The 27,804-nt window shown below is 30.5% G+C and overlaps 3 protein-coding genes across 6 annotated transcripts; 2 read left to right on the top strand and 1 right to left on the bottom strand.

The window, feature by feature from the left end:
- Positions 1-760: 760 nt before the first annotated feature.
- LOC106690256 (DNA replication complex GINS protein PSF1) lies at positions 761-6,113 on the top strand. 3 transcript variants are annotated; one of them, XR_001344566.2, is made up of 7 exons: positions 967-1,241; positions 1,317-1,381; positions 1,463-1,561; positions 1,630-1,720; positions 2,848-2,964; positions 3,269-3,470; positions 6,031-6,113. XR_001344566.2 is itself a non-coding variant. In XM_014435614.2 (6 exons), the coding sequence occupies exons 2-6, from the start codon at positions 1,347-1,349 to the stop codon at positions 3,407-3,409; spliced, it is 483 nt and encodes a 160-aa protein (XP_014291100.1). In that variant the 5' UTR covers positions 761-932; positions 1,317-1,346; the 3' UTR covers positions 3,410-3,712. The 3 variants fall into 3 exon arrangements, 2 of the variants coding, with proteins under 2 accessions (XP_014291100.1, XP_014291099.1); XM_014435614.2 differs by lacking the exons at positions 967-1,241; positions 6,031-6,113 and adding an exon at positions 761-932 and having other exon boundaries at positions 3,269-3,712; XM_014435613.3 differs by lacking the exon at positions 6,031-6,113 and having other exon boundaries at positions 3,269-3,711.
- BBS8 (tetratricopeptide repeat protein 8) lies at positions 4,278-8,269 on the bottom strand. 2 transcript variants are annotated; one of them, XM_014435611.3, is made up of 9 exons: positions 8,004-8,267; positions 7,763-7,935; positions 7,503-7,701; positions 6,965-7,060; positions 6,285-6,559; positions 6,040-6,189; positions 5,780-5,951; positions 5,491-5,697; positions 4,278-5,416 (listed from the first exon to the last, which is right to left on the bottom strand). In XM_014435611.3, exons 1-9 carry the CDS (start codon positions 8,103-8,105, stop codon positions 5,300-5,302), a joined length of 1,491 nt encoding a protein of 496 aa, XP_014291097.1. In that variant the 5' UTR covers positions 8,106-8,267; the 3' UTR covers positions 4,278-5,299. The 2 variants fall into 2 exon arrangements, with proteins under 2 accessions (XP_014291097.1, XP_014291098.1); XM_014435612.2 differs by lacking the exon at positions 4,278-5,416 and having other exon boundaries at positions 5,513-5,697; positions 5,776-5,951; positions 8,004-8,269.
- A 4,561-nt stretch (positions 8,270-12,830) lies between these two features.
- LOC106690253 (tRNA (guanine(6)-N2)-methyltransferase THUMP3) lies at positions 12,831-23,401 on the top strand. The gene is made up of 8 exons (XM_014435610.3): positions 12,831-13,157; positions 13,234-13,311; positions 13,479-14,006; positions 14,080-14,284; positions 17,861-18,039; positions 20,681-20,869; positions 21,788-21,925; positions 22,974-23,401. Exons 1-8 carry the CDS (start codon positions 12,948-12,950, stop codon positions 23,091-23,093), a joined length of 1,647 nt encoding a protein of 548 aa, XP_014291096.1. The 5' UTR covers positions 12,831-12,947; the 3' UTR covers positions 23,094-23,401.
- The last annotated feature ends 4,403 nt before the right edge of the window (positions 23,402-27,804 follow it).

Here is a 27,804-nt window from a genome sequence, read left to right as displayed (position 1 = left end):
AAAAAATACAGTTCGGGTCTTACGTCTGTCTTACACAATCTGAGAGATCCCGGGTTTCGGCACCACTTATGATGAGTCAGAACTGTAGATTTAAAAAAAAGGAAAATAGGGGCACGAAATGAGACACGCAAGCTCAACTAAGATACTGATTTATTCTCCTGTATAATCCTCTATGTATACATTCTGGCTTGTTACATTGGGAGTTTAGGTATTAAGACTCATAATACCTATGCTCTGTTTATAACTTACGCTCCATCTGATATAGCATTGCTTGAAAACGTATGTTCATGAAGTTACAATTACTGATGGGACCGTCTCGGTTTAGGGTCGAAGAAGTTTTTTTGTTTGTTTTATACCCCCTTCCTGATAATTTCTGACCAAATGGGACCAACCTATTCTAACTAGTGTAGAGGGTCAAGTTTTCGTTTCGTGGGACCACTGAAATGAAAAAAGTCGATCTCCTAGGCCGGATTTGAACTGGCCCCATTGCAGTTCTCAGGTTGCAAAGTCCTGCGTCTCTATCACTTGAGCTACCTAGGGGCCCCTAGGGTTGAAGAACTGAATTCAACCTGTTGTATGGGAAATTGTATCGAATTACAAGATCAAAAGTGACGGAACATCACAACTAATCTGACCTTTGGTCATTAATCATCTCAAGATACAAAATCGTACTCTCAAAGAAAGAGGGATCCCAGCGAAGATTATCGGAAGGAATATTATGGCACTGAACTGATGGCATATGTTTTTAAATTAATAGTTTGAGGTCAGGAAAAAAATTTAATTTTATTACGAATATGAATGACATATAAGATTTCGAAAATACTTTTTTCAGTAATTTGGTTCATCAACAATGAAAATTCCTCAATACGTTCTTGAAAAATTCGTGCAGGAGTTTACCCTACAACTGTAGAGCAAATAGAAACAGGAAGCAGGTGATGGTTGGCCCCTATTCTTACTTAGCCATTAAGGCCCACCATTTGTCTTCACTTTTCATAACTACTTATTCTGTTAATTTTACTTCTACCTCTAAGAGCTTAGAAGATTACAATTTTCCCGCCATTCTGGACATTTGAAATTGATAAGGTTATCTCTGTTATTGTCCATTTCTAGGATTATACCTTATTTTTTAAATAATATCTTGACTGTTTAAAGTTAACACTTAACCTACAATGTGGGGAGACAAGGCATTGTCTCTCATAAAGGAATTAGAACGATCTCAGGACACAATTCCACCATTTGATGTTAGTTAACAAGTGTCAATAGTTAATAACAATGGTTAGATTTAATGTATAAATTAAACAAATTTTTTGTTTTAGGATGATACAGTTAGATTAATAGTTGAGGAAATGAGGATTTTAAACCAGTTCGTTGAAGAAGCTATGTAAATTTGATAAAATTTTTAATAATTTGAATGCACTTGTGTTTCATTATTTGACCATTTTTCTTCTATAATTACTTTTAGGAACTCACCATTTGATCCAGTTCGAAACAATTTCATAACTGGAGTGAGAGCGAGACAAGCAGCTCTTGAGAGAAATAAGAGATGTCTTTTAGCCTATCAGTTAGTATATGACTCCTACATTTTTGTCCCTGATTCAGATCATTCTGTTAATGCTATGTTTTATATAGATGGAATCGTTTACAAAAATTAAGGCAAATGAGGTGGGAATTCGGCAGTGTGTTACCTCCTGACTTGAAAACCCACCTTAGTGAAGGAGAGGTAAATTTATTAAATATTTGTTGTCTCATTTATAACATTGCTACTTTGCTTTGATAGCGGCACTGCTCAAGGAAAATGTTTGTAATTTTATTGTGGGTTTAATTCAAACATAGTATTGAAGCCTGGGTTACTTTATTGCAATTAAAGACAGTCTGCAGAGAGATTCCGTTATAGAAAGTAACCTCAGTCTATGATACTATCATTGGTATAAATACAATAATAATGTTTTTTTAGCTGAATCACAATCAAAGTAAAGCTGCCAAATATTTACAATTTAGTGTCCTAGATATGCTGTTTGCTTTCTGAGTATTTTAAACTAAAATTTAAAAACAACAAAAAATTGAAGGCTATTTGTTGAAGCTTTTACATGTCCTAGAAATTATGTTAAAATGGTATATTTTTTTCCTTATTTTTATTTGTACTCTTTTATTTATGAAACCCTCAACACAACATTTGGGTCTGACAACATACAACAATATAATGCATTTATTTTTATGGGATTTGATTATACATCTTAAAAATAAAAAATAAATTTGTTGATGTGTGATAAATAAATGTTATTATGGCTCTCCCAGATTCACTTGTCGCACTGATGATTAAACATATTTTTCCAATTCATGTTCAAATTATGACATTATGTATAAAAAATTTAGGTTTGTTCTTCGGCTTATGTGTAAATCTGCAGTTTTCTGATGTACTGTCATGTATTTGACATTTAATTTCTGATATATATAATGAAAATTAACCTGTACTGCTAAAGCCCATGAAGGATCAGGGGTTCAGTACTTTGTAAGGAAGTACTGTTACTAGATAAATAATTGTGCTAGGAGGTGATTTGGTCAGAATCACACTCGACCACCAGATTTTCCTCAGTTAAGTGTACTCACTTTATGAGGTTGGGTGGACCCCAGAGGGCTCCCAAACCCACAAGGTTGACTCACGGATACTGTATAAAATTAAATATTAATAAAAATTTTCAGATTCAGATTGTATTTATTTTTCTATATAGTGTAAACATAAAAAAAAATTAATTTCAAGACTTTATCCCAATATTTTAATTTGTAATAAGATATTATAAGGTAATACTTGTAAACTTTTTTATATGATATATATATTTGTTTATTTAGGTCACATGGTTCAACAAATATAATAAGTGTTTGACATCGTACATGAAGTCTATTGGAGGAAAGAATGGCTTAAACTTGCTTCAGGATTCTAAACCACCTAAAGAACTATTTATTGAGGTATTTTTAATCATTTTTGTCCTAGATTATTACTTTTTACTGTTTAAAATTATTAATGTTCATTTGTGCTGTTCAATTGAACTAAAGATATTTATGTCCTGGATTTAGCTTGTTACTCAAATAGTTGTACATAGAGTCATAAATTTTCTGGATAGTAGGTCATATAAAACTTTAGTTTAACCTTGAACATGGTTGACTATGAATATTTGTATTAATTAATAGATATTTTATAAATTGTTTATTGCACTCTCACTTTTTTTTTCATTTATGCTCCATAAATTTTTATAATTACATTGTTTTTCAGGTTAGGTGCCTCACAAACTATGGTAAAATTGAATTAGAAAATGGAGAAGTTATTATGTTAAATAAAAATAGCCAGCATTACATGCCTAGATCACAGTGTGAAACACTTATTCGGCAAGGGGTTTTGGAACAAATATTATAGATGAAACATTCTGGTAATTTCACCACTGGGTGATTTTCTTCGGCCTGGATGATTCACAAATGTAAGGTTCAATAGTAATGTATTTCTGGTTGTTTTCTATTAAATATGGTATTAGTATTTTGAAAGAAGAGAAAATTAGAACCAGTGGGGGAAATATTTTTTTTAAAATGTTGATAAGAGAATCAATTGTGCTTTATCAGTTAGGAATTTTTTTTTTAATAACTTTATAATTTATATTTTTTGAAAATTTAGATTTTTAATGTGTATAGATTTATTTTTAAATTAAGTATGAATTCTCTACTCACATTCCAAATAAAAATTGCAAATATTTAAACAATTGTTATTAATAGTCCCGGTATTAATTTCACAAATGCATTTTTCCTAGTAATCTAATTCATGTTCTGAATTAAGTGTTAATTTACTGATACAATTATTACTATTTATTTGAAAAAAGAGGCGATTTAAAAGAAAGTATTTATAAGTCCTTACTGAGGTTGCACTACCAATATTGAAAGTTGAAAGGTGGTTTAGGAAGAAATGATTATATGGCACGGTTCTATCTGAAGATTTATAAATACTGGTTGACTAGGATAGTATTGAGAGTATTGTAGAGTTGTGTTGCCAGATATATGAACAAATATGGAAGAATACAGACATTTTATCTATCTGTTCTGAGGAAGGTTACATAATAAATTTTGGTATAGTAAAAAAAAAGTTTATCAAAATTTTTATTGAACATAGACTTTTGTAGAGAACTCACGTGCAGTGCAATAATAAACAGTCTTATGTACTCTTAGTAACATTGGTATGTTGAATTGAATACTGATTATTTTAATTCAGAAATAGTAATCAGATTTGAAATCCATTGATAATGAATGTTACAACATAGTTTATTTTATTAAATGTGGTTGTAACTGATTACTAGCTGACAACTATTACTTTGCATGGATCAACTACCATGGTTTCTAGTCCAGTAAGTAAACTACACCTCTTTTTAAGAGATCTCTCTTTTGTGAATTGTGTCAAAAACCATTACAGCTATCCAGTTTTCTAAGAGATCGCTTTATCTTTCATATTAGAGCAATTTAAAACATTTTAATTGTTATGTATTATGATCAAAGGATTTTTTTTTAAAAGTGACAAGGCCTTCAGCATTAATAAGTTCATTTCATGATTGCAGTAAATCCAAAGAGGTAGTTTGATAGCTATACATAATTTCTCATATCAATTTTGGCTATGTAGATTGAGGAACTTCTATACCCAGGTAGCCATTATATTATATCTAGTAGGATATAATTTCATTAAACTTTATAGGCGTCACTGGAAAACAATATCAGATCTTTATTATTATTATTATTTTAACTGTTATACTTGACTTTTCTCCAAAGTAGAATCAAAAGAGTATCATGTAATTCACCAAGTCAATCTGAGTTAGACTTTTATTCATTTAGCAAATTATGAATCAATAATCACTTCCATTATAAAATTTGAACTGAAGGGCTAAAAATAGTATTCATCTGCCAGAATATAAGAAAAAATAATAATTTATTAACTATATAAATATTGTTATACACATCTTTATAATAATAATTTTTATTATGCCTAGTGAACTTTAATAACAATTATTGTTATAATTTTCTTTAGTGCCATTAATAATTGATTTGTAACAAAGCTGCACACTAAGTATAGGATTTAATTATTTACACAAACAAATCTTACTAACTAAAAAAACTGATGTCACATATGAAAATACTTGAGTAATAGTTAAAGTTCTTTGTTTTACTTTTAAAGTTTACATTTAAAACAGTTTTCCAAAACTAGAAATTTTGCTTACGAAATATTAAAATAGTTGCTTACCCTTTTCTAGCTAAAACAATAATCTGTTTTAGTTTATATATTTTTGAAATATTTTTCTAATGAATTCAGAATGTCTTTTGAAGGCATGTGATTTGTGTAAACCTTCAAACTCTTCTGAACGGTATTGTAGCTAGTCTGTAGGTCACCAGCCTAAAATGAGAAAGCTTATTCTGTTAGATTAAGGAATGATACTTAAATTATACAATTTGTTTTGTATTACTTACATTTTTAGACAGAAGAGAATGGTTGTAAAATGGTTCAAATAAATATGAACCCAAATTTTGTGATGCTATAAAATATCCGTAAGCATCCCGAGTTTGCCCTTTCTTATTCAATAAAACTCCTAAGTTATTGTAAGCTGCTGCATGGTTCGAATCAATTGATATACAAAGTCTCAAGCACTGAATTGCCACCATCAAGTCTCCTACGCCCTTTATAAAGGGTGTACACATTTTATGTGTTTATTCCCATCTTTAGTTATATTAATTTTTTAGAAAAATAATAATTACCTACAATTGCTACATGGGCAATATTGTACCATACATCTGCTGCTGTCTCATCAATCGCTAAACTAAGTGCTCTTTCAAAACAGTTTACAACCATGTCATAGTGCTGTGCATAATAACAACATAGCCCAATATTATTAAAAAGCTCAGCATTATACAGACCCATCTGAAGCAGCCTCCTAAAACAAGTAGGTTTAATTAGAAATTAAACAGACTTGTCATGAAAGTAAGTGTATTGTCAAAAATATATGTTTACAGATTATGCACCTGTAGAAACACAAAGCAACTTCTGGTTGGTCACTATAAAAGTAGTTGACCGCAATGCATGCAATAGCTTCGACATTCATTGCTTCTTCTGTCAATACTTCACGATAATATTTGACTGAGGTTGGTATGTTATTGAGAGCCTCTAATATTCTGAAATTAGTCATATATTGTGCTGAAAATTTATCACCAATTTGTTTAAATATAAAATATTTACCATTATTTATTTATATTTTACTATTCCAAACCTTGCGATCTCTGTCTGAAGAGTGACTTCATTCGGAAAAACTTTCAAAGCGGCATTACAAACCTCTAGTACATTTAAGGGCTGGTCTAGCTTGGTGTAAATAGAACATAAACGAAGGAATGCATCGACAGTTGGTACTTGTTTCAGAGCAGATCTGAACTGTTGTTCAGCATCTCGGACTAAACCCAGAAGAGCATAGCACTTTCCTAGAGCAACCTTCCACCACCAGTCTTTAAATTGAGCTGCTTTAGTTGCTTCTACGGCTAAGTCCAATGCCTTAAATAAAATTCTAATTAGTAATGAAACTAAAATTATTTTGAAGTATTATTGAGAATTACAAAGTCATTAGCTAATCAACAGTTGATACCTAATTGGTTAGCACCAACAAAATCACATTAATGCATAGTAGAGATTGTATATCCCACTTCAAAAGTCTAATATTAACTAACAAAATAGAAATAATACATCAATTATATTACCTATTTGGTTAGGTTATTTCAGGGGGATGCCCTAACTGTAATCTACCACTATGTGATACTGTTTTTATCAGTCCTTATGATTTATAAATTTTATGTAGAACCACTGACTGATTTTTCAACTAGTTTAGAATCGTTCACTAATAATTTAATTAGAATTGTAATATAATATAAAAATTTAACTGTAAGATTAATTTATACTTACATTTCTTACGTCATTTTCATGATAAAAAATGTACAAAAACAAAGGTTTGGCAATGCCCTCCAAGCTTGCATACTTTGACATGTTCAACCTGCTTACCTGAAAATAATAATATTGATACAATTTTCTAACTTTGAAGCTGTTACATAGCATATTTTGAAAATAACAAATAGGTAAACAGGCCTGGGAAAAAAGTATATCACTTTAAAATACCAAATATTTTATGTTTTTAAAACATGATGTATTTTAATTACTTGATTTGTATAAAAGAAAAAAAGTATTTCAAATACAAAGTATTAGAATTATTTTGTACTTAAAAAACAAAATATTTACATTTCAAGTAGTTGTGCTTTTGTAATTTAGTTTGTATAATTCAAGTGAAAAATGCACAAGTACTTTTTTTGTATTTTCAAAAGAAATTACATATACTAACAATGTGATTTTTATTTAACTTTTTAAAATTTAAGATACAAATATCTATTTTATTTTAAATACCGCCCAGTTGTTTATAAAAATTACAATCAATGATTCTACAGCCTACTTGTATGAAAGGACCGTCAGGTTGTGTCATCATAGATGCTGTTCCCAGCCTGAGTGTACGAGCAGCGTGAGTTGTGACTGGCCTGGCTGATCTTGCTGTGCGAGGAGTTTTTAATGCATTTTCTAAAGAAGTTCCTAGACCTGATTGTGTAGCAGGTCTCACCATTCCGCTCACAGCTCTTCCAGTGCTCGCTCGGGGCCTACCAAGTTTAATTAGAATTATTTATAAAAACAATTATACATTCAGATGTTGATGTTTACCTCAAGCCAGCAGCTGTTGCAGCTGGTGCTGTACGCAAAGATGTCCCTGGTCTTGCAGCTTGCGCAATAGTTTCTGTATCCAGTAATGAATCAGCTATTCCTTCCTCCTCGGCTTCAATATCGTCAACCATAACTTGCGCTGTCAAAGCTTTCATTTTTAATGTCCAAGCAGCCTAAATTTGTTTAAATTTAAAGTATACGAACATGGATCACTAATCAATAATATTAAAAAATATATTACCTGGTCATAAGGATTTTTATCTAAAAGTTCTGTACACAGTAATGCAGATTTTTCAAATTTTCTCCTACGATACAGACTAAGAGCTTCATAGAATGTATCCATTATGTTTCTTAATGATTTAAAGTAATGTAACTTTTAGGTTGCTGAGATAATCTAACACTATTGGTAGTTGCTGAACCAGGTTAGGATGTTTGTTTATACACTTATGTTGCCATGGAGAGGCTGATTCATTGTCCATTTTATATTCTTGTAACAATAATTTTTAAATATTCAAAAGTCAAAACAAGAGTATTATTTCAAAATGTGTGATAATTCTAAAACTTTATTCAATTAATATAACCAAATAAAAAATAAAAGGTTTTCAGGTAGAAAATTGTTTTTAAAAAGTTTTGTTACAGTAAAAACAACTGTACAGGTCTTGATGTCTTAGCTTATTTGTATTAATGCTTTCATGCATTGCTATATGGGTATAAAGGGTATGGCACCTGCAGGTTGGCAACCTGTTGCATAGGAACTGAGATCAAGATTTTTCATGCGTCTTAACCATGAAACCATCAATCTACATTATTAATCCCATGAATAAATTGGAAACCAGAGAAACATAATTTAATTGGGTTAAATTCCTTATACTAATAATTTTTTTTAAATAGTTTTTTTTTTATAATAATGCATTAATTATTAATAAATCAAAAATATGGTGTTAATTCTAAAACACTTTTCAATTAATCCTTTGATTTAATTACAAAACTATTTAATTGTGTCATTAGTCTGGATCTCAGGATCATGAACCACCTTTTCTAAAACCAAGTTAAACAATAGATAGGCAAGCCCATTACATCTGACTATACTCACATGATGCACTTCACCAGCCACTCATGTTTTTGGAAACATTTCAGTCATATAATTTAGGCCTCTTAGTGCTATCGTAGGAACTCTGAAAATCAATAAACAAGAGGTGGGTCTTCATCCTGTACTCTTGGGACTTTTTCAGTATTACGTGAAGGTCGAACATCTGCTCCATTTTTGATCATCCTCTTCTACCAATTTTTCTCTTAACAATCAGGAGAAGCTTGTAGTAAATAGTGTTCAAAAGAAGTAAGATGCCACAGTAATCAGAACAGTCCAGGATGTTTCCATTCTTGTCCAATGGGTAAACAATGCCTTTCGTTTCACCGATGGGACATCTTCTCTTCAACCCAGATGATGTAGAGCACATTCTGAAATTCAACACCATGGAGCTCAAGGGGCTCAGCTGAAATCCTATCATTACCTGAAGATTTGTTCAACCTGTCAATGAAATCAGTAATATATTCACAGGTGGGTGTGTCTCCATTGTGCTCAGCAGTTTGAATTAATAACTCATTTGGATATCTTCTTTGAAAAGAGTATTTAGTAAGTATTGAGACCACAAGGCCAGAATCTCCTTATTATACCTTATTATAGTGATTATACCTTATTTTCTACATGATCTGGTACTAGTACAAGGGGTATGAAGAGGCAAGTTGGCCTATTGGTCCTTTTTTCCACTTCATGAAAAAGCAATGAAGTAATATTTGTGTATTACTGTTTCTATCCCTCAGAGATGCACACTGCCCAGTCTGCTATTAATTATAAAGCAGTTTCCAGACCCTGTTCACATAAATGACAAGTGACATTCATGAACTACTTCACAAATCTTTAGATGTTCTTTATGTCTGCAATGACCAGTGAGTACTCCTATTAGTATTCAGAGTTTATATCTGTTTAGGGCTAGCCACCACTTAGTTCTAGAAGTGAAATCTAGTTGAATTACCCCTCAAAGGATTTTCATTTATTTCCTTCTATATAATATTTAGTTAATAACAAATCATCAGGATAATCCTCTTTTCATAAGTTCATTTTATTCCCTTTATTTAGGGAGTACTTTTTATGCCTCCCTGGACAGTACAAATTAATCTGAACATAGCAATATGATATTCATTTTCTTGTTCCATCATATAATTATGTATGTTTATTAAATTAAAAGTATATATCAAACAGGTAGTAGATAAAAGAATACAAATTAATATAAGATACAACTTATTTGATGGAATCCTAATTTCAGTTATATACTGTCCAGAGGGAGCAGAGGAAATACCACTCAGTGAAGAGAATAGGATCGTCCTTAAATGATTTATAAATAATTAAATATATTATTATTACAAAAAAATATTTTAAAAACAATTATTTTTATTAGGAAATTAAATCCTGTTCCTCTGGTTTTCAATTTCTGGATTAAATTATCTTAATAATGTAGATTGAATTAGGAATGTGTGGGGTTTTATTTCATGATCGATACACATGAAAAATTTAGTAAATACGAAGGGTAAATGTGATTAGGTGGGATTTATTGGAATTAATTTTAATCCTCCAGTTTTGAGACCATTCTTCAAGACTGGTGATGAGAGATTGGAGGGGTTGGGATATGATGGAAGGATCACTATTCACTAATAATAGACAGACATCAGCATAGGTGGTGAGGAAAGTGTTATGGGTTGGGATGTTAGCTGTAAAAGCTGTATAAAACTACCCTGACAAAACTTTTTAAAAACAATTTTCTACCTGAACACCTTTTATTTTTTACCTAGTTCTGTTAATTGAATAGAGTTTTAGAATTATCACGTTTTGAAATAACACCATATTTTTTATTTATTAATAATTATTGCATTATTATTACAAAAAACTATTTTAAAAAAATTATTAGTATAAGGAATTTAAACCAATTAAATTATGTTTCTCTGGTTTCCAATTTATTCTGGATTCAATGGGGTTAATAATGTATTGAATAAACTTGGGCTCTCGTCAACCCTCACCTGGAGATTTGCCGGCAGAAAACTTCAGCTATATAGGATCTATCATAATTTGTTAAAATTTGTCAAGCCTAGCAGGTTTATTATAGCCTTAGCTAACCCCTGAGAAGTCAGGCTTTTTCTCCACTGCACTACCTCGTCTAGAAGACCTGATTTACCTATGGATCAGAGACCTGGACCCTCACAAGTACTGAAGAGATCCTTGTTTCTAATGAAGAAACAGTCTTCAGGGTATATTCAGACCAGTTAAGGCAGGTAATAATTTGAGAAGATGGGAGAATATGGAGATCTATATTTCATATATGTGTATAGGAACACTGATATGATGGGACATATCATGATTGCAGTGAGCTTGTCATGTTCCCAGAATGCCATAAGTTACCAGATGGAATGTTCTATTGGATAAGAGGAAGAGCAAGACCACTGCTTAGATTGGAGGATATTGTCATTCCAGATGCTTGAAACCTGCTGAACATCGTAACGGGTAGGGACCACTCAAGATAAGATTACTTATTAAGGAAGCCAGAGACCAAGTCATTCTATAGCGTCACAGACTTAGTTATAAGGTGGTGGGACTAAAAAAAAAAGAAGAAAAATTCAATGCTTGTATTCAAATGCTCCTCTGAGATATATGCTATTATCAAATAAGTAAATTAAAATTGGCTATCAATTCCTACCCCTTGCTCAAACTAGTCGGAAAGATTTGAGTTTTATATAAAATGTTTTAACCTATTTAATGGAAGTGCAATTTACTTTTTAATGAAATTAGAATTTAGCATTTACGCCGTTTATCAATTTCAGACGCTTTTTGAATATTGCTCATGAAACTATATCTCCTCTTCCCGTTTCAAGCAAATATTTCAAAAGTGATATAGGATCGTGGGGAGTCTTAATGCCCTTCAGTCAACGCCAGCCGGAATAGCCCCTCCCCATTCCTAGTAAGCTCACGGCAGACTTATGCCATCATCGAAGACACCGCCTTCAGCGGACCCGGCAGCCTATCTTATAATGCCACACTGGCAATCCAAGATGTAACACACCTGTATATATACACTTATTTCTATGTATATAATTAATTTATTGTTCTTATTTTTCTAGGAGGTCAGAAAAAAAAAAAAAAAAAAATAATGCCCTTCAGGGAATTGCAAAGAAAGGACATTATGTATTATGTATACATATGTTTTTATTTGAAATAATAAAGTTAATAGAAGGATGAGAAAAAAAGGGGTCTTAGTGGGGCGAATCCTGCCGAGAAGGATAGTCTTTTTTTGTTATAATCTTTTGTGAGATTGTGACATGTACATCGATCAACCTACTCGCTATTATTATCTTTGAAAGTCAGTTAAGGCTATCACAGAGGGCGGGTTTCATCCACCAGCAAAGGGGACCCTCCCAGCTCACCATATTACTAATGCGCAATTGGCGCCTGCGATTCTCCATATACAGTGGACATCACCTATACCCCTTAAAATACCTTCGGGTAAAAGAAGGAAGCATAATTATCTTACACATTTATATTGTATTTAATTATTTGTATTTCCACTGAAGGGTACAAAAAAAAACGGGTTTCACGCTGTTTGCCAATTTCAGGCTATTTTTTAATTGGATTTAACTATCCTCCACTTCCCGTTTTAAGCAAATATTTCAAAAGTGATTTAGGATTGTCGCTCTCAGGGGGTCTTAGTGATGAATAAAAGTTTGTTACAACATTGTATAGAACAGAATAGATAACAATTTCAAAGATTCTATAAATTAAAAAAACAATAACTGTCAATCTAAAAGATCTAATTTAATAAAAGGGATGAACTTCATCAATTCTTCCTATTCCTACTTCAGGGCTTCAAGATAGTTTTTCTATTATCTTGGAGAAGAAAGTATTTAATTTTACCGCTATTTTTCATGAAAGATATTTATTATAAAATTATTTATTTTTTAATATTCATGAATTACAATTAGTTCTTTGAATTATTATTAATTTTTGAATAGGAATCAGCTGTTGAACATGCTCGTTTGTTGTCAAAAAGATAAGGGTAGGTTATTGCGTTGTGCCAGTATTTGAATACCGGAAAGTTTTTTCGCTGATAGTATTTATATTTTTTTAAACTTACCCTTAAAGATGTCATATCAACAGCGTTTTCAAAATGATGTGATGAAACTTGTAGAGTTGTCAAAAAATGACACTTCTCTAATCACTGTAGAAGCAACTGTGATTACAGGTTTTGAAAACTTTGCAATGGAAGAATGTCAAGAAAAATGTAAACCAATTAATATAGGTCGTGCTAAAGGCCGTATATATTTTAATATTCCTGTAGATAACTTTTCTAATGTAAGATTATTGATCACAATTTTATTATTGCTTTACTTGCGGAATTTTCTGTAGATATATTTTGTGTTTTTCCTAGGTCTTGAAGTTGAGAGCTGTAGATAATATTTTTTTAGTTAATGAGGCCTTGGGTAAAATTGATCTTTCTAAAGATAAGGTATTATATTTTAAATTTTATTATATTGTTATTTAGTCGACTCAAAATCCTACACCATATATATTGACCTTTATTTCATCAATTTTGGTGGCTGATTTAAAAGCTAATATTTTTTTAGTATCGGATCCAATTTAAAGTAGTATTCTTATTGTCTATCTTTTTTACAGGAAAAAGACTTAAGATTGGTTCAGAGTTTAGTGGATAAAGTAGATTGGAATAGAACTCTTACCACATGGGCTAAACTAACCGAATTTGGAGGTATTCTTTTTCCCCCTATTGAATCTTCAAATAATCCCATTACAGATTTCACAAACTTGGTTTTGGACAAAGAAAATGAAAACTGTCCAAAACTTAATGACAGCAGTACAGTTAATATCAATGCAGAAAGTAGTCTGGTCAAAGAAACAATTAATGCTGATATAGTTAAAAATTCCAGCAATAAATCTCAGAATACTTTAAGTAACCCACCATCAGTACATGATGTTGAATTATCTGATGGAGTAATGGAACCATCACAGATGGATTCAGAATTACCGAAACGCAAGAATTCCACTTCAAGTGATGACAGTTTCTATTCCATGGAAGAAGTTGAATGTTCAACTGATAACTGTGTAGATTTAGAAAAAAATAAAGTTATTCCCGAGAAATCACTAACCAAAAATAAAGCTGATGCTGTTCAATATGTTATGAACAAAGTATTTAAGTTATATTTTAACACTTGTTAATATATGAAGTGAATTTATATGTATAGTTGTAAAATTGTTTCAGGATGCTCAAAGTAAAGTAAACCCTGATAAGAAAAATGTTGATCCAAATATTTTGAAGTTTAGAGCCACCTGCAATAGAGTAGGTGAACACAGCTTTTCATCTATGGAGGCTGCTGCTGTTTTTGGAGGGACGCTGCAAGATAAGTTTAATTGGACTGTCAATCTTGATAATTTTAACTTGAATGTGATCCTCAATATTAATTCAGGTATAAACTTGTAAACTATTGCTAGCTTGAATTAAGAATCAAAAATAATGTTTAGAGTATATTTACTAAGCATTCCATCAAGTTTGAATTATGAATATAATAAGTGATTAGCTGGTTTTGGGTCCTCAATTACTGTTAAAGCCACCTCAAATCGACTATGTCTTTTTGTTGGAAGGCTTTAAAATGAACAAAAAACAAACTGGCTCGGATTAAACATTTATTTGGTTCAACTTTAACATTATAAAAACTAAAATAAATAAAATATGACTAATAATGAATACAATTAAAAATAAAAGGGCCTCTTAGATGAAAATAAAATAGTTATATAAATTATGAAAACGAAAATAAAACAATCTAATTTACAAATAAACAAATTAATATATATAAAATAAATACTAGTCGACGCAAGCTGCTCCACTCCGATAGGTCCGAGGAAGAGTGCTGCTGAGATGTTTAGGTCGTAGCTCTTGTTGCTAAATAAACCGCTGCAATGGTCCAGAGTTGGTTTAGTGGCTCATCGATGGTCCAAATATTCAACAGTCGCATTAAGGTATTGGGCGAGCTGACGAAATGAATGCAGACAGGGCTGGTTACACACGTTCATGGCCACTAATTATCCGGAACTCATATTAAAGTTGAAACACGGAAAAGGTCTGGTTTCGAACTGTAATGACGACTAAAACATTCAAAAAATGTCTAATAAAATAACAACAACCAAATGCAGACAAGGCTGTCTAAAGACGCTATCAGGCCCACTAATTAGCCGGAACTCATAAAAAACTAAGATGGTCGGCCCGTTGCTAGGCAACCTCTTAGCGACGATTATCAACCCTTAGCAACTGCCTCTATTATTCATTATAACGAACAAATATAATTAGATATTTTTTTTCTTTTCAAATAACTAAATCTAAATAAAACAATACAAATAAAAATAAATGTAACTAAATTAAATACTAATAAAACTCAAATACTATTTACAAGGTAATTATATATTATGGGGTTAACAATTACACTTTTTATAATTTTAGGTGTTATGTGGTTAGTAAATTATATCATTATTTGACATATATTTGAAATCCTCAGCAGAGGCAATAAAGCACTGGTAAATATGAGAATTCTGGGTTTAAATAAAAATAAATAAATGAATTGTCCAACAGTAGATGAATTGTTCCTACAACAACTTCTGACTGTCTGGAACTGTATGGAGCATGTGTATGTTTTTCCCTCCCGAATCCTGTACTGCGCATGCTCTGTACAGTTCTGGATAGTTAGAAGTTGCTGTTGGAACAGACCTAGTACATTTTTGACAGTATGACAATAGTAAATAGAGTACATTTGGTTATCCAATATGCTTGTTACATATAAGAGAAGAACATTTCAACTAATCATAGTGGGATGAGCAGGGAAGCGAAGGGGATGGAGGTAGGTTTACTGTTTCAATATTTAATTACCATAAGACAACCCTTGTAATGGTTATTATGTTTTCTTACTAAAGAAGTAGATAAAAATGCATTATTTGGTCATGGTGCCCAAATACATTTGTTGCTACAATACACAGCACACCCATCTATCCAGGACAATCTTTGTGGAATGAAAGCCCAAGGAGTAAATTAAAAATTATTAAAAAGGATGTCAGGCCCTGGGGTATCTCCAGTCGCAAATGCTGAGAGAGGAGGTTGTACTGACTAGGCTGAGAATAGGTCACGCGAGGCTCACCCACTCCTGTCTTATTTCAAAAGAAATGCCTCCGAACTGTCAGTATTGCAACAACAATTTGACAATAAGCCATATTTTCCAACAATGCCCATATTTCACACCACACTTCAATAGCTTAGGACTAAACCCAGATATTTCAAAAACCCTCAGAGATGATGATAAAACAATAGAATTAGTGTTTCAGTTTTTAAAATCAAAACATTTACTGACAAAAATATAACATTGAACGGAAGAAAAAATAATAAATAGTCAAATTAAAATATAAATGGTGTACATGACCAATGAAGTTTGGCGCCACTAAACAAAAACAAACAAACCCATCAATCCAAGATTAGACATATATTAACATGATACAAAAACAATTTGTTTTTTCTATATTTTCCTTTGTCAAACAGTAATCATCTATATACTAAATACAATATATATTTTTTCCTATTTGACAATTTTATTTTTTTTTTTTTACATATATAATGCTTTCCCTCATTCTTCTCACCCAAAGTCTATTACAATTTACTTATTCATTCAATATGTTATTCTCCCTGTTTCACTCTCTTATTTCCCCTCTCCAGTGATCCGCAATACACGTTTAATCCGTTACATAAATCAAAAGAGTTTATCATTAAATAGCAATCTAAAAATAATACAAACAAACTGTAAAAAAAAAAACTAATACATAAATTTAAAAACATATAAATGAGTCAAAAGATATGAAAAAATAAGTAAGTTAAAAAACTAATCAAAAACAAAAAAACTTAATGAATAATATCAGATCTAATTCCCATGCAGGTGATGATGAATGATGCCTAGGTAGTCCAAAATAATATTTTCCACCAAAATAGCTATATCCCCGATGCTAACACCTAGGTCTTCTGAGAAGCTCTTGTTTTATTTGGTTGTGTTCCACGAGATCCAAACCAGAGGCCTCTCACAGTGAAGCTCTCTCTGTGAAGGTCTCACGGAATTTTTAATAAATTTTCTTCTTTTCCCTTTCCACTTCATCATTATTCTCAAACCTTAGAGCCGTGCCTCTGGTTGTAGTGAACACAATAATAATATCTGCATATCTCGCTGATCATTTGGTTGTGTCTACACAAAAACCTTGTTGAAGCAGGTGAAGTCTTTTTTTCCATGGGATTTCATCAATTCATCTTTGACCTTGTGGTGTTGGCGTGTTATAATGAGGGAGTTGTTGGGGTATTTTCCCAGCACATGGGCTGGTGTTTCATACTCTCTGCCGCATTTGCGACATAGGGACCCAACTTCTCCCTGCTGTCCACTGTAATTAATATTTGGTTTCGGGGCATTTGCCCATTCTGACCCCCAAGAGACTTGAATATAATTTTGCTTTACATTATTTCAACCTTAATTCTTTATTTTGTTTTTTATTGGAAGAAGATGGCCGAGATTGTAGGAAGATAGTCCGGGTGGCGGTCAATAAAGGTATAAAAATAGTAGAAGAAAACTCTTTTTAGTAATGTCCAGCTGGACAGCCAGTTATCATCTTTGTTTCAATCTGACAACCCTGATGAAGCCCTGTAAAGTGGGGTGAAACGTTGATTAACAATAAATACTTTTCTTCTACTGTTTTTATACCTTTATTGACCGCCATCTGGACTATCTTCCTACAATTTATTTTGTTTTATTTATGTCGAACCGTCAGTAGTCCAGGATAATTAATAATCTGACTACTTGGCAGTCCGACAGTTAAAACTTAATATGAGTACAGTTTATAACCCAAAACTTACTAATCAGTTTCATTAGGGATATGGTAAAATAATTAATATGAGTCATATAAGTACAAAACTAATTTTATTTTTATTTAAAATTTTGGTAATGACATGCTTTTTTATTTTTAAATAGATAAATGCTATATTTGTTCTGCTGTTACTCCTAAATCTCTTCATAGAAGAAATATTACTCATTTTGGTTATACAACGTTAAGATCGACAATGTGCTATAATATGATCCGGCTTGCTCAACCTACGAAAGGAGAAATATTAATTGACCCCCTTTGTGGAGGAGGTTCGATTTCTATCGAGGTATGTAATCTTTACTACCGTAAAGTTGTAGTCACAGAATTCTCCTTGTTTAAAATTAATAATTATATATTATCATTACTTTTGTTGAATTGATTATAAAATGTTCATAATTTTGTCTTGATTGATGTTGATAATTTTCAAGGAAATAAAGGAATGTAGATAAAAACTCGAATAACTCATGGGACAGTTAGCAAAGTCTACTAAGTTTATGGAGCACAGTGAAAGAAAGTTAGATAAAGTCCATTTAAAATGGCCATTTAACCTACGAGTGGGCTTTAACATGATCCTATGATGCTACCTCAAAATTTAAATTTTAAGATTATTGGTTTATCTTGGTAGATCTTATAATTTCTGTTAGATGAGATTAAAAAATTTCTTTTGGTGGTCATAAATCATTGTGATGCAGAATATGAGGGCTGTGGTGTGAAGAAGCCTTTTTCTTGGAATTATTTTTGGCTGATTACTGATTGTTAATTGTGGAAGTTTTCCCTGAAAACTATTCTCTCCTAGGGCAAATTTATGGTCTGTATATTCAACTAAAGATGGTTCATGATAATACGGTATTTACATTTCAATGTTTCATACCATACAATTTCTAATGCCTCAACTGATAAAAAAATTTCTCACCTCTATCAATAGATTTCATGAAAGGCCATTTTTGTCAAAAAAAGTCGAGCCTAAATAAATAAAATTGAGGCCCTCTTTGGACTGGCCAGCAATCTGTATTTTTTTGTTTAATTATAATTATTAAATAATGTTTTATTTAATTATACTAATCATTCGTGAAATTATAGTTTACATTATCATTTATTATTAGTAAATGTTGGTATGAATGGCTTGTGATAGCTAAAATAAGAAATTTAAACATTTGATTGAATGTTTTCAATATTTTTTGCAAATACTGCCTCAATTGTTGTACCACATCTTGTAGTACTTTCTAATGGTCATTTTAGCTCTTTTGCATTTTTCTCCTCCAAACTTGGTGTAGCATCAAGAATCAATGTTGAATTATAGCTCGTTACAAAGAGGATGATATACTCATACATTACCCTCACTTATAGTAATTTTTTTTCAAGATATTTTAATTCAAATGTTCAAAAACATGTTATTATTCCATTTTTGGTGTTATATTATCCACTTTTTGGCATTAAGATACAATTTTAAATTATAGCTAATTACAAAGAGGAACTTTGCTTCTTTTTTTTATATGATTTCCTGGTCATTTCTGACATGGGGGGATCTATAGGGTACCACCATAATCCAACACCATGGGGGTCAAGTTTTCATTTCGTGGGATCACCACAGAAACAAAATTCGACTCTCTAGATTCAAACTGGCATCGCTGCAGTTCCCAGGTTGCAAAGGCCTACCCCTCAATTCCCTGAGCTACAGGCAGTCCTTACAAAAAGAAGCTATTACCATTCCCTTTTATAGCTTAAGGCAGAAAATGTTAGTTTCATAACAATGATTAGAATAGAACAGCCATTTTCTAAGTAAATTCTTCCAGGAAATTTTTTTATATTGTAATAGGAGACTAGAAGCTTAAAGAAGTTCATTAAATCAGTCCGACACTGCTGGGATTGATGAGCTACTGTAATATACTCTCCTTTTACAATACAAAAATTTTCCTACTAGAATAGGTCCCCCCTTCCTTTAACCACCTCCATTTCATGCCTTACGTCACAAAATCAATTTACTCCCATATAATTTTTTTTTTTCTCAAGTTGTAGAACATAGGTAAATAGGTTATAGTTTCACTTAAAAAAAAAAAAGTTTAATTGCCCACACAATTTTTTAAAATGGTATGATGACTAATTGCAACTTTTTTAGAGTAGTGCTCTCAGATTTCCTGGTTCTTATGAAGTGTGCTCTGTGTAAAAAAAAAAAAAAAAAAAAAAAAAAAAAAGATTAAGTATTTGGTAAGAATGTAAAATATTCTTGACTCTCGATCACATAAGGTTATATGAACATGACTATGCTCGTGCACAAGGTTTTTTTCCCAACCCATTGACAGATTTATAGGGGCTGCTTGTACCACAGGAGGGTCTCCAACCACGCATTGAATCTAATAGTTTCCATGATATTTGTCAAAGTATATTAACAAAAGATTGATTTTTCATTATTTGGAAAAAAAATGTTGCTCTTTGAACAAATGTATAACAAGAACTTTTCAACGTAAACAGCTATACTGAGGCTCATATTTTAGCAAATTCATAAAACTTTAAACAATGTTCTATTAATTGTTTTAGTATTGTAGGTGGTTTTATGGATATGGAACTCTGAATGAAAAACCTTAGTTTTGAAACAGCCACAAAAAAAAAGGCAATCCTTCCCCATTAAATCCCCTGGACCCGCCCCCAGGGAGATACAGTCCTATATCACTTTTGAAATATTAGCTTAAAACGGGAAGATAAAAATTTAAAAGATAGTTAAATCGAGCAATATTTAAAAAGTGCCTGAAATTGAAAAACGGTGTGAATGGAAACTATCTGCCGCAAATAGGTTCGAAGTTGGTAGAGTTGGGAGTCCAGTGCCTTACCCACTGAGCTGCTTCACTCCTTGCAACCAATTTATTCATAATAGATGAAATAGCCAAAACAAATTAAAATATTGTTATCAGCACTGATATTGTTTTGTTTAGGGAGCATTGGGCTTCAGTAATACATTTCATATATGTGGGGATAATAACGACAAAGCGATCAAGAGGACTGCTGCCAACATTAACCACATCACTAAGAACCAACAGCCTCTTCTCGTCGATCCCCTCAAGTGGAGTGCCAAGAGGTTACCACTAAGGGACCAATGTGTCGACGTGTTTGTCACCGATCTGGTGAGTTTATTTTTAGAAATCTAATAAAAAAAAAAATGCTGAATTAATAATTACAATTATATCAAAAGTTTTTATATCCATTTCATGTATTCTCTACTTATTTTGACAGATATATATTAATCAGGCAGAAGTTTTTCATTTATTAATTTTTTGTATTAATTGACTATAAGAAATCTTTTTTATTTTGAGAAATCCTGAGCCAAAAATTAATTTTGTAAAATTGTTCTGTCTCCTCTAATTTTTAAGATCTTCTTATTTTCTACTTCTGAACCATTTACGATTAAACTTTAAACAATATTTTATTATATGTTGTTTATTTATTTAATCATGAAAAATAGATCATTTCATTAAATTCTACATGGTGGAAATATAGCCAATCAAATGCCGTAGGCTATTTAGTATGTAAGTGATAAGCCTATTGATTTGTCTTTTTCTGAAGAATAAGAAAAAAATAATATTCAACAAAATGATTTCTTATTCACTAAAAATAATTTTTGACGAGGATCTCAGTAAAGTTATTTTATTAAATAAATCAAAATTATTTTTAGGAAAAAGCAAATCATTTGTTTTTAGCGTCTTCTGAAACCCTTAAATATAATTTTTCATAGAAATTTTTCAGAACATAAAAGAGAAGTTAGCTGTTAATAATAACAGCTAACTTCTTTTATGGTAAGATGATTAATGATAGGATGGTAACTCAATAGTTATCTTCTGTAGTCACTTCATCTATATATTAATTGATATCGAAGTTTCAATAATGTTCAATTAGTGTTTTTAGTTTCTTTGGAATTTTTTTTCTCCATTAAAAATAAAAAATTAAATACAGATTGAGAGCTGGAAGTTAAGTAAACAAGTTTGTTATTAACCTTATCTGTCTGTATATACAGAAACAGAAACTATCCTACTTTTATTTTTCAGCCCTTTGGCAAAAGAAGTGGCAAAAGATCCGATAACTTGAACCTCTATAAAAATGTTTTAACGGAAATGGCACGTGTAATACGCTGTGGAACTGGAAGAGCTGTTTTATTGACTAATGATAAAACATCTCTTACAAGGGTAAGTATTGATTTATTCTAGCAATTGTTTTCTTATTGTACAGGTTAGCATTTAATAATTTTTCTTCATAGACCTTACAATACCTTAGCCTTTTCGGTAGTATCGGAGGCAGAAATTTTCAAAATATTATCTAGAAGACTCTTTGATATTAGAGTAGAGAATGTAAATATCGAAAAGAAATAACAATATGTATCGTACCAATATAAGAAGAGGACTTGGTTGGGGTTGAGGGCAGTGAAGAATACAAATAAATAAAAAAAACTTATTTATTAATAGCAACATTTCGGCCAGAATTTCTAGTCTTCATCAGGGTGAAGAACAAAAAACAAGATAACTACCAATGAATAAAAGGATATACAGAATGGTTAGAAAATAACTAACATTATAGGATAGATAAATATAGTTGAGAGACATGAATAGTTTAAGTATTATGAGATGATAAAGGCTGTATGAGAAGAGTAATATAAAAATTAGGTAAGAGGAAAGAACAAATAATAATATATATGAAAATCTAGTTAGTAAATAATCCCTCCTTAACTTAAAAATCTGTGAAATTATCGAAAAAAACCACCAGCTCAACCATAAAATTTCCTTCCTGACCCAGGTTAGGAATTCTAGCCGAAACGTTGGCACTAATTAATAAGTTTTTTACTTATTTTTGTTCTTCGCTGACTGCACCCCCAACCATCTCTTATCATTATCGTACTAATATTTTTCCAATATATTGAATTACTAGTTCTATATCAATGGCTTACTTTGAAGTAGAGCAAAGTAAATTTCCATTAACTCAAGGAAAAATTTCTCTTTAAGGAAAATTGCAACTTTGTAATTTGGTATAAAATAAAATAAATAAAACAGATTTGGGTATAAAATAGACAACTTTACTAAGCTCTTTATCATTGAATCTTAATTTAGCCCTATATCACTAATAAAATTATCCAGATTACTTTGCTTATTTTTTAGTTAATGTAACTTTTTTTTTTTTTTAATGAAACAATTTTAAGTTGTGATTTTATTATAAGTATTGCATAAATATTTTCTTTTTCAGGCTTTGGGAGGAAATAACAATATCTACTGGAGGCAGGTAAACAGCTTTGGTGTGAATCAAGGAGGTTTATATTCGACTGTGTTTTTACTTCTTCGTACTTCTAAGGCATTTTTGCTTTAAGTATAAATTATAATTAATTTATATTTTCATAAATATTTATACTAAACCAAAAAAATGTTCATTGATGTATCTGATTCTTAACTTTTTGAAAGTTAGGTCTGTTTATTTATTTAAGTTTATTTTTAATGTCATAAATGTATATGACTTTACATTTTTATTAAAAACTTTATAAACTTATGTTTTTTTGTGATATTTAAAAAAAAAAAATTATGTTCAGTTATAAAAGATAATTATTATTTTATAATACGTATTGATTTTTTTATACAATAAAAAAAATACTATGTAATTTCATTTTTAGGTATCTTTTTTCTTTCTTTCAGCAATATGAGTGAAATATTTTGTTTTGTATTTTAAAATAAATTCAATTCTTTGTTTTAGGTAATTTGTGGTTTCTTTTCCATCCATCTTTAATATCATGTGAATTAATTATTGATTATTTAACATTATAGTAAAGAATTGCTCTTATCAATAATTGAGCAAAATGTAGGGGTCAGGATGGGGAATCTCCTAAGTAATCTATACATTGACTTGAGCGAGGTAACTCATTAAGATGTTAAACACGCTCCGCTGTTCTTAACATTAACCTTTGGCAATCGATTGTCCCCTCTGAGGGAATATAAAAGTTTATTAGGATTACAGAGAAAGAACTTATTGCATTGGAATTTTACTGAAGTTTTCTATTAAAATGGCACAAAAAAACAGATCCGAATATCATAAAAATATTATATGCATGATAAATTAATCAACTGGTTTTACGTTGAAAGAGAACGTGCCGAGTGTATTCATGATGGACACTTCTCTAATCCATTGGGCAATATATAGAATCAGTGGAACAAAGGTACTAGATTATGGTTCAATTATATGAAAACTTGATCAGATAAAAAAGAAATCCAAAAACTGAGAAAAGAAATTTACAAGAACTCACAGCATATTGAAGTGTTAAATAGTAAAGATCTCTACAGTATTAAGACAGTATTGTGATTTCGTAATTTTGCATTAATAATTTCCAAACCATTTCTTTCATTTTATAATCATTATTTTTTTTTATTTTTTTTTTTTATAAAAATGACAAAGCAACCAAACACCATTGATGTAAGCAGAAATGAAGCTGAGTTTCATTTATAAATCTATATAGACAGATTCAACAAAATGAATATTCTAGCAGATGATTGTAATGATAGTGATGATGATATCCAATCAACAAGAAAACAAAGAAATTTTATATATATGTATATATAGTTGACCGTAAAAATTGATATATAAGAAGATGGTCAGGGTTGCGGTCAAAAGTGAAACAAAAATAGTTTACAACTATTTATTTTCCGACGTTTCGCCCCACTTTGCAGGGCTTCATCTGGGCTGTTCAAAGGAATCGGTTAAACAGAAAGAAGCAGCTTATTTCTGTTCAACCGATTCCTTTGAACAGCCCTGCAAAGTGGGGCGAAACGTCGGAAAATAAATAGTTGTAAACTATTTTTGTTTCACTTTTGACCGCAACCCTGACCATCTTCTTATATATAAAGAAATTTTATAGTTAGTGATAGCAAGACGTTATTGAATCTATCAATTCTCTTCCAATAATCGAATTGACATAAACAGGTCCATATACATCTTTATCAGAAAATAGACTGAACATTAAGCTACCTATTCCAAATGTGGAAGAAAGAACACAGGATTATATCGTTTGTTCTGACAGGAAAACACCAGGTGTAAGGTGGCAAACATTTTATTGTGAAATATGCACAAATCAACCTGTTATGTCTATTGGAAATTGCTTCAGAATTTACCATACTGTAGAGAATTATAAGAAATAATTTTTGTTTTTGAATATGTGTTCTTCAATGCCCACAAATAGATATAAACCTATTCTGGATTTTCTTTTTAGGAAGTCTGATGAGTCAATTTCAATAAAAAATTTTGAGGTTAAAAACTTCCTCAATTTAAAAACAGTGTAAAGCAATTTTTTTTAGCCATGTAGATAATGACATAATTTCCTTTGTGAAATTAAAAGTTTGACTAATTATGAGGTTTATTAAAGTAATGAATATGGGACAAATAGTCCTGAAACGTTGTGCAACATAATGATAATTCAGAATAAAATATTCAAATTGGAACTTTTTAACCTCAAAAAATTTTATTGAAAAAGATATATACCATACTTTATTATAATGCCTTACTTGGTTCTGAAGTTGTACTGTATAATATCACGATTCCCGGGTGAAAGTTTTCACAAAAAAGTGGTGTCGAGTTGCTGGTAGATATTGTCCAAAATGGTGCCGAGTGCAAAGGATTAAATATCTATTTCATACTTGATTGTGGTGATATTCTGCTCTTTATCCCAATTAAATTTAGCATAAAAGGTTAGTTACACATCAACTGCTGTGATAATTTTCCAATTCATATTTACACTGATGTACTACAGATCTCATAGCTACACAAATATAACAAATGAACAAACTACAAAATAACTGACTGAGAAGTGTATGCAATAATGTAAACTGTAAGATAAGATATAGTTGTTATTCCAGGCTATCTCATACAAATGTAAAGTAAATATGAACTAAACATAATAACCATTTGTTTTATAGGTTTTAATAATTCAAGTTTATAGCAAATAATAGGCAATTTTTGATACAAGTGTTGTATTGAGGATTAAGTACAAATAATTAATAAATAACAATATATCACAAAAATGGAATGACCCAGAGATAAAAAAATAAAAATCATTGTCGAGAGATAAATACTAAAATGATTAACAAATAAATATATTTAAAAGTAAAAACATGGCATTGAGTTTATAATAAGTAACTGATGAAATATACAAAATAAATAAATAAATAAATAATATGGTATTTCTACTTTATATTTAAAATATGCAGTTTGATTATTTATTTAATGGTTTAATCTTAAATAAATAGGTGAAAGTTTATTATAAATCGAATTTAAACTACACTTAGACTACTAAACTTTCTTAAAAGTATACCATATAGACTATTAATACATAAAGCCAAAGTTATACAGAAGATTATTAAACCAAATACTATATCGTTATTGCACTTATCGATAAAATGTTACACTAGGTTATCTTAATCAATGCTAAAGGCGAGTGCAATCAACCACAGCTTTAAAACTTCAATATTTTAAGAACTAGCAGTATTAAAATTACATCATTACTGAATTATTTAGAGAAATGTGTAAGCAAAATTTAATTTTAATCATATTTTGACATCAATATAAATTATCTTATAGTTATTAAATTTGTTCCTGATAATGCATTTTTGTGGCAGCAATATTTCAAGATATATTTATCTTATGTTCAGATATATTTTGTAATAAATTTTTTGCTAAATTGTTACATGATTATTTACAATTCATATAGATGTGTATTATTCTAATTGTCAATGAAGGCCTGTTTCATTTGTGTTGATTTTGAAATTTTTTTTATCAATGCTATTTGCTTAGTAAAATGTATTCAATTATTATTATTTTATTTTATTTTTGTTATATAAAAGTAGTATATTTTTTAATTAAATTCATTAGGATTCATGTCAGTATGTTGTCAATCAGGTTTCATTAAAATTGACCTTTCTCACATATTTTTACTACGAATTTGATATATAAATAGCTGAAAAATTGCTTTCATAATATCAAGTAAACCATCTGTTTTATTTTAATTATCTTAAAATACATCTGAAGACGAGAACAATAAATCTTGAAATATAATAGACCGTGTTGTTTAATAAAGAGAATCCTAGCAAGATGAATAATATTAATAAGTACAAAACAACCTCTTCTAACAAATTTTAAGTTTTAAAAATCTGAATAAATCATTATCTATATCAGGAGATAGTTGGGGGAGGGGGGAGGAGGTGCAGTCAGCGTAGAACACAAATAAATAAAGATTTATTAGTGCCAATGTTTCGGCCAGAATTTTCTAGCCTTTCATCTGGGCTAAGAACAAAAAAAAAAAAACCAATGAATAAAAGGATATATTGAATGATTAGAAAATAACTAACATTATGGATACATAAATATAGTTGACAGACATGAATAATTTAAGTATTATAAAAAGAAAGAGGCTGTATGAGAAGAGTAACTTTAAAATTAAGTACTTGGAGAAGTTTGTCGAGGGGTGCGGTCAGCAAAGAACAACATAAATAAACAAAACCATATTTATTTATTTTATACCGACGTTTCGACCTTAGTTAAAATTAAGTAGTAGGAAAGAACATATATATATTTATATATTCTTTCTCTCTTTTTTTCCCTATAACTTTAATTTAAATTATTATTATTAAATTAAAATATTCATATTTCTTTTGCATTATATTACCTATATTTATATATATACATATGCGTAATTGCCCACTTCTTTCATTACTTTATTTTTAATAATTTTCAGTTTGTACATATCTTTACTAACTAGATTTTCATACATATTTTATTATTTGTTCTACTTAATTTTAATATTACTCTTCTCATACAGCCTTTATCTTCTTATAATACTGAAACTGTTGATGTCTGTCAACACTATTTACATCTCCATAATGTTAGTTATTTTCTAACCATTCTTATATACTTTTATTCATTGGTTATTTTGTTTTTTGTTCTTAGCCCTGATGTAGGCTAGAAATTCTGGCCGAAACGTTGGCACTAATAAATAAGTTTTTATTTATTTATGTTCAACACTGACCGCACACCCTACCATATT

The sequence above is a fragment of the Halyomorpha halys genome, unplaced genomic scaffold, assembly GCF_000696795.3.
Source record: "Halyomorpha halys isolate HHAL.00 unplaced genomic scaffold, Hhal_1.1 Scaffold1631.1, whole genome shotgun sequence".
NCBI lineage: Eukaryota > Metazoa > Arthropoda > Insecta > Hemiptera > Pentatomidae > Halyomorpha > Halyomorpha halys.
The sequence above is the reverse complement of the archived record's forward strand: the minus strand, read 5'-3'. Positions and strand labels throughout refer to the sequence as shown.